The following is a 7,800-nucleotide window of genomic DNA, read 5'->3' as shown; positions in this document are numbered from 1 at the left end:
CAAATGATGCCGTAGCTGATTTGCGTTAAGCGATCCATTTTGTGCGCTTGAAAACCGTTTTGTTCATAGACCAGTCATTTAGTTCTTTGTAATTTACAGAGAAACACTGGTTGCCCAATTCTGAATTCACTCCGGAGGTAAATGTTCATCTAGATGTTAAATAAGGACCTGAATGAACGCCAAGGGGGTTCCATTCTGCAGTTGCTGAAACGATCAGATGTCACTTTGTGGTTGTCCAAGACAATTTGCAAGAGATGAATTAAAAGGTTCGGCCAACGCGGAACTGTGTTTTTAAAGGTTCTGGATTGTTAAAGTTCGTTCAACTTCCATTAACTAGGTAAATAATCGGTGGAGTGCAACGAATTAGGAAAAACTGAGTTCCGGATAAGAAAGTGTGTCAAATCAGTCTCCGTTGAGGTGTGCTGATATTCGGGTTTCGGATTTTATGAGAGCTAGGCGAGTCAAATAAACCAAAATTCAAAATACCCGAATCGTAATCTATTTTTATTGAAATGAGCGAGAAAATGTATCTTTGCACTTGGGATACATTTTTCAAATAGTAAAATGGTGTGCCGCAAAATCACTTTTCATTAACATTAAATTTTGTCTGGGAAAATAGACCTGCTACATTTAAATTTTAAAAAAAAATGTTCATTTGTGAAAAAGAGCAGAGAGGTCATTAACCCCATCATAGTACACTCAAGAAAATCAATTGATTCTTGAGAATCTTAAAAGCCCACTTTCGGTATATTAAAATTCAGTCCTAAACAAAAGGCATCATCTCAAGGCTCTGGGGAATTAACTCAAACAAATCATCATAGTTATTCCCCAGAGCCTCGAGATGATGATATTTTGTTTGGGACTGAATTTTAATATATCGAAATCGGTTTATTACAATGCTGTGTCAACCAGGCATGTGAGCAAGACAAATTTTGATTAAAACGACATGCAAAATCTACATTAATAACTCAAACAAGAGCATTCAAATCTGCATGATGGCTTGATGAACTTTTTCGTAACTGAACACAATAATATAAATGAAGTTTTCCTTAAGAATCACTGGAGGTAATTAATATTCTAATTCGCTTTCCGCTCAGACGAATATAAAACATTTATCATCAAATAAGCAACCACTTTTGGGGTTTGCCAACAAGCCGTTGTGTGCGACCATCTTTATAATTAGGTCTTTACAAGCAAAATAATGAATCTTACAACAAAAAAATGGTGAGTAAACTGAATATTTACAAGCCAGACTGAATGATGCTGGTAAAACAATGGTACAGTGAACGTGTTTATTCTCATGCGCAGTGCTACTGATACTCAAATGAAAAAAATAACAGCATTTAGTCATTCGGTATTTAATTTTGGGGATGCAGGGATGGCGTAAGACACGAATGAATATAAATGAGAGCTACACTGTATATATACCAACCCTCCGCTAAGGAAGCAATTGTAATCGTGAACATTTCATAGAACGGCTACATAACCCATGATAAACACATGTGCATAGCTTGAAAAGCTTGAGAAGTAGCGACCACACCCATGACAGTGTAATGTAGCCAAGGAGCTTTTTACGGCTGAATGCGTGATTGTATTGGTGAGGTCTTACAACTGCAAACCATCGCTCCGCCGTCAACACCAAGGTTATCTAAACTGAGAAACATATGAGCTGGAATTCGAGTATTTTGTTGTGTATGAAGCGACTGAAGATTTCATGCGGGATTGGATTCTGTGGATAAGGAAGCGCATTTCCAAGGACATAAAATGGTTCATAATAATGTTGACTGCTGTCAGCACATCAGATATCGCCAGAAACATTATTAACACGTTATATGACTTCTTTAGCAACTGCCTCTCCATTACGAACATCACGATGGTCAGTGTTTCCAAAAATCGCCGTCACACAAATGATGACGTAGCTGATTTGTGTTAAACGATCCATTTTGCCTCCCGATTTATGTATTGAGTTGCTGCGCGTAAAAACCGCTTTGTTCACAGACCAGTCATTTTCTTTGTCACTGAGGCAATGAAAGCAAATCAAGTCATATTTTCTGGCTGATTCCTTTATAATTTATTGAAGCCACTTTTCCGTAATTGTGTCATCTATGACAAATTCCGGCGACTGTGTACTTGGGACAAGACTTGAAACAGTTCCCCCTTTGAAATTACATTCTTGTTGTTTCCTGTGAAGAGTTTGCCATTGCTGTAAACCCATTCTTTCTAGTTATCATCTGCTGTTCCCATTTTGTTAATTATTTCGGCTTAGATCGATCCTTGTTTCTTGAAAGGCCGAGTTGCTTCTCAGTTTTTTTCTTTCAAGAAATGTTTGGCCTTGTTGTACAATCATCTTCTAAATAACACTTTATTCGTGCTCAAGTCTTTTGACTTTAGGTAGCTTTTCTATTCCTCTATGTCTATTTAGAAATCGATTTCATTTTATCGCTGCTGGATTTACCACAATGTGATGTCATATTGTGCGTATGTGAATAAATAATAAAATTAAGTGGTTTGAAAAAAAGTAACTGGTTTAAAAAAATTCAAACCTAAAACAAAATTAAACCACAAAATATATACCAACCCTCCGCCAATGACGCAATGTTAGTCACTGATGAACATTCCATGTAACACCCCAGACAAAGGGCTACATTACCCATGATAAATACATTGTACATATATAGGAGAGACGGAATTATCTTCAAAAGACCGATTTGAGGAACACCGTCCTAATTTGAATAACTTTACTCAACATTTCATCCAAAACTAATACAGATGCAAGGCATTTGGCCTCTTCCCCTAACCACACAGCAAACTACAATCAATTAATTCCCACTGCAAAATTAAAATAGAACATTTTCAGAGGTTCGATTCGTGAGGCCATGCACACTTTTCTGATTTTAACACCAGAAAAACTGGTGAAAATATCAGCACGCTTAACCTGTACTTTACAATAGACTCATTATTCCGTCATCAACTTTGAGGAGATGCACCTACGCAACATCACTTCACCGAGGTAAACTCTGTACTTAAGAGGAAATACCTCTTCGCTAGTGTAGTCCTGAGAAGGACTATTCTTTATCACTGACCCAATTTGGTATAAGTCATGTTCAGAGTTATGTCAGAAATCAAAGCCCTATTATAAATGAAAAAAACATGTTTTGCCACTTGGTCGCCTTTACCTCTGTGACATTGTATATAGATGGATGGATTTCTGTCCGCTTACGCAATGTTTTACCTTAACTGTTTTCGCACACAAATGTAACATATTAAAAACATTCTAAACCGCGGGCGACCTCTATCTTTTCTTACACTACGCTTATACCATCGTGTTTTGAGGAGGAAGTGTGGCCCAGTGGTACCGTTAGGAAGTTTGCCTAGAAATCCGGAGATCCAGGATTCAAGACCCGCTCTGACCACTCGTTGAATTTGACCCTGGTAGTCCCTGGTTCAACTTCCCAGCTGCGTTTGTGAATAGCCAACTGGTTTGCCTCTGGCAAGTTGGGATTCTTAGTAGATGTTGTTGCTGTTCCATTCCGTCGTTTCGTTGTGTTTCATTGGCCTCGAAAAGCCCCTATAGGGAGCGGTCAATTTAGTATGTATTGTATTGTATCGTATTTTGAGAGGCCTAGACCTACGCCACAAGAGCTGGTAGCATGGACCCGAGGTAGAAGAAGAAGTCCTCTGGTTTCCAATCCTTTGTTGGTTGAAGACAAATCAGTGTTGCGTACTGTTTTGATTTCTATGCACAGTGTTCATAATTAGTATCCCAGGGCTAGAGGAGTAGACACTTCAAGTTCATTATTATTATTATCATCATCATCATCATCATCATCATCATCATCATCCGCGAATTTCGTTTGAGGGAAAATGGAGAGGTTTTGCAGTGTAAATATGCTCTAATTTCTGCCGTACTCCCAATTCCATTGTTTTGTTGCCACTTGGTATAAAGCGCTTTTGTGACTTTTCTTACACATCTGACATCAACTGCTTCCTTTCCTTTGGGACAAACATTTCTGTGCCCGTCTTCGATGACCTTATTTACTCATTATTTTGAGGCGATTCTTCTGAATGAGAGTTAACTCGACGGAGTCTTAAGCCTTCTTCCGCCTCTAAATCTTTCACCCTCGCGCGGTTGGCTCTCGTTAGGCGACGGCAAATGGCGGACAAGATACGCCAATAGCGTTGTTGATAATTTTTATTGGTTAGTCCGTAAATAAATGGATTGACACAAGTGGTCATAAAAGTCAGAAATGACGTGAGGGTATGTAAAGGTTTATCAAGTTCCGTTTTTCCCATGAAGATCAAGAGAAAGACGATTTGGTTGGGAAGGTACAAGGCGATCAAAGTACAACTGGCAACTATTACCATTCGAGTCAACCTTGCCTTCAGTTTAGCTTTGCTCTCCGCACACGCAGTCGGAGAATGGATAGTCTTTAAAGTCATGTGGATATACAAGCCAACCATGGCAACGCATGGTATGACCATCTTTAAGACCACCTGAGTAGCGTACCAGGCAGTATTAACAGTGGATACCACTGAATCTTTTCTGAAGCAGGTTTCATTCACAGATGGATTAAAGGAGTAATCTATCACTCGTTTAAGCGTGAGAAGAAACGACCACGCCCAGGACAGTGTAATATAGCCAAGGACCTTTTTAACGCTGAATGCGTGGTTGTATTGGAGAGGTCTTACAACTGCAAACCATCGCTCTGCCGTCAACACCAAAGTTATGTAAACTGAGAAAACTATGAGTTGATATACGAGCATTCGGTTGTATATGAAGCGACAGAAGATTTCTCCTAGGATAGGATTCTGTGGATAAGGAAACGCGTCTCCAAGGACATAAAATGGATTTATGAGGATGTTGACCGCTGTCAGCAGATCAGATATCGCCAGAAACATTATTAACACGTTGTATGACTTCTTTAGCAACTGCCTCTCCACCACGAACATCACAATGGTCAAAGTGTTTCCAAAAATCGCCATCACGGAAATGATGCCGTAGCTGATTTGTGTTAAACGATCCATTTTGCCTCCCGATTTCTGTATAATGCTTGAGTCGCTTTGCTTGAAAACCGTTTTGTTCATAGACCAGTCATTTTCTTTGTAACAAACAGCAAAATATTGGTATGGCACCTAGATGTTAAATGGGGACATCTCAGTGAACGTCATTGTGCTCAATTCTACAAATGCTGAAACGATAGACACAGTTCAGTGTCTGACTCACTTCGTGGTCGCCCAAGACATTGGCATGCAAAAGATGTATTGAAAGGCTCAGCCAACGGGGTGTCAAGGTTTTAAAATTGGACATGTCTAGATTGTTAAAGCTCCTTTAACTTTCATTAAGTAAATAAATCATCGAGGAGCGTTGAGGAGCATTGATGTGTGCTCAAGGCGTTTTCCTCAAATTTGAGATTGTACTATTTCGGGTTGCCGATGTTCAGAGAACCGAATGGAATAAACCAAAAATCAAAGCACGCGAATCGAAATCCAGTTTTAAAAAACAAACAGTTAAACTTCCTTAATATGGCTTCAGTTCCTAGCGACATTTTTTTAATGTATATCTATCTTAAACCACAAATCATATCCTACCGTCAAATCCGTAAGAAATGGCCCTTTTCTCTCATCTTTATTACTGCCCTGCTCTCTAAAATGACTTAATATTTGGTCAAGGCCTCGCATTATATAAACTTGCCTCAGGTGAAAGGGATTTAGTGAATCTCGGAAACAGATGTATCCGACACCAAATAGATCTTCAGTTTTTAATCTAATGTGGGACAAAACCTTAAGCTTCACCGATAACACAATTATATGGCGTTACCACTTGAAATCCGATGTCATTTTAAGTAATTCAAACTGAACTTGACGGAAGCGCAATGAAATCTTGAAAATAAATATATAGTTTAACAGGACTAGTTTACAGAAACTGGAACGCTTGTTGATAAGATGGATGTATTAGGCGGAAATTGCTAGAGGATGAACTTACAACCCACCTTGATATTAATAAAGCCCAATAAATAAAATGGATACAAGCCCAATTCTCCTTGTATTTTTACAAGACACGATAAGTAGGAAAAAAAACACTAATATGATAATGAAAGAAAGCAGCGGGGAAAGTACATATTCGAACACATTACTACCTAGCTTATTTATATAGTTCAGATTGAGTTTTAATTATTTAGTTTCAAATAAAAAAAAGATACGATCAATTCTCCCTCCATTTGGTTTATGAAAGAACTCAGCACGATGCCATGACCTTACCACAAACTCGAGCACATTATTAACTAGCTTATTCATAAAGATCAGATTTAGGTTTTGAAGCGCGATTGCTCTCATTGCGCTAAGGAAAACAGGGAAATGTTATTTTTTTTACGTTCTTCAAAACCTAAATGTTTCAAAAAAATTGTTTTCAGCTTTTTGTTTTCATTTTTTTTTTATCTTATGCTCTTCGATTTTTCTGGCCTGCACTCAATGAACAAGCGCTAAAAGGGCTGGGAAAGAGGGAGACAGAGCGAAAGGTTCGAAATGGAAGGAAATTGGGGGAGGGAGGGGAAAGGTTCCAATTTTTCTTTCTTGCTGAACTTGCAAACCAAAAGAGCTGGGACGGTGAAGCTAGCTGACCTTGAAACTGAGAGGGGCTGTGTTTGCCATGTGCGTTTCATCTGCTTCAATCAGTGTATTCGTCACATCACGTTAGACTACTGTAATCACATATGAGTCTATTATATGGTTTGCCGGCCGTACTAATTAATACTGTTGCGAGACTGGTATGTCGCTCGCCACGCCAATGTCAAGCCACGCCTCTGTTGTGCGAGCGTCCTTGACTACCGGTCAGGCAGCGGATTGACTTTTTATGTTTTACTTTTGGAGGTTTAAGCCATCCACGCAATTGCACTGGTCCACACCGAAAAGGTTAATTTATTGCCGCGCGCTTATAACTTGAGATTGTCATCTAATGGTCTGTTACTTGCATCTTTTCTCACCAGAGTTACCTTGGGCGACAGATCCCTTAAAGTGATGGGATTTTTTCCTAGATACATCAAAAAGAACAAATGATTTATATACACCTGATGGGATTTTTCCCTGGAATATACTTTTGCAGTGCATCCTGCATCACAAGCAACACAATCTTGGGCTTCCATTCCTTTCTTTGGCTTCCTAATGCCCATTTCGAACCCTCAACTTGTTTTGTGTGATTTGGTTGGCTTATAGAATAAGGTAGAACCACTGGAATGACATCATTTTCTATCAGTAGCAATGGTACGATTGGTACCAATGGACCATCGGAATTGACGAATCGTATTCGTTTGTGTATATTGGACATGACTGGAGGCATTCCGTAGTAGTATTTTATTGTATTTGGCATTTTCCTTGTCATACTGGTTCCCAGACCGACTCTTTCTCATGTCTCGTGCCCAGGCCATGTGTACAGTTTGGATCGTATTTGAATTCTTTCGTCGTAAGCAAGGCTGACGTTTACTGGAGACTTGTTTGGAGAGAAGGGAATTTTTGCCATCTTTTTCTTGCATGTAAGTAACCACATATCCTTTTTTTTTTTTCTTTATTTTTAACTACAATTTAGCTACAGAAATCATATTATACACCTGGTATATGTGTTTTTGGTAGGTGTTATTTCCATTTTTGCTTAATTCGCTTTGCAGTTTTGGTCGCGTCATTCTGTCCCTGGTTTTGGTGTTGGTTTTTCTCCTAGGTTGCCGTTTGTTGTTCTTTTCTTTTTTCTTTCTGGACTCAGCACGAGGGGGTCGGGTAGAGGTCCGGCCCTGGACTAGAAACCCCCTTGCT

The 7,800-nt window shown here is 39.1% G+C and overlaps 1 protein-coding gene across 1 annotated transcript; it reads right to left on the bottom strand.

Annotated features, from left to right (window-relative positions):
• Nucleotides 1-2,140: 2,140 nt before the first annotated feature.
• LOC137994388 (N-arachidonyl glycine receptor-like) lies at nt 2,141-5,620 on the bottom strand. Its single transcript, XM_068839963.1, has 2 exons — nt 5,590-5,620; nt 2,141-5,133 (listed from the first exon to the last, which is right to left on the bottom strand). Exon 2 carries the CDS (start codon nt 5,083-5,085, stop codon nt 4,036-4,038), a length of 1,050 nt encoding a protein of 349 aa, XP_068696064.1. The 5' UTR covers nt 5,086-5,133; nt 5,590-5,620; the 3' UTR covers nt 2,141-4,035.
• Between the last annotated feature and the right edge of the window lie 2,180 nt (nt 5,621-7,800).

The sequence above is a fragment of the Montipora foliosa genome, chromosome 3, assembly GCF_036669935.1.
Source record: "Montipora foliosa isolate CH-2021 chromosome 3, ASM3666993v2, whole genome shotgun sequence".
NCBI lineage: Eukaryota > Metazoa > Cnidaria > Anthozoa > Scleractinia > Acroporidae > Montipora > Montipora foliosa.
Note: the sequence above shows the minus strand (reverse complement) of the source record. Positions and strands in the feature narration are given on the sequence as shown.

Coding starts and splice junctions, on each gene's coding strand:
- LOC137994388 (XM_068839963.1), bottom strand. CDS start 5,085: ATGAACAAAACGGTTTTCAAGCAAAGCGACTCAAGCATTATACAGAAA.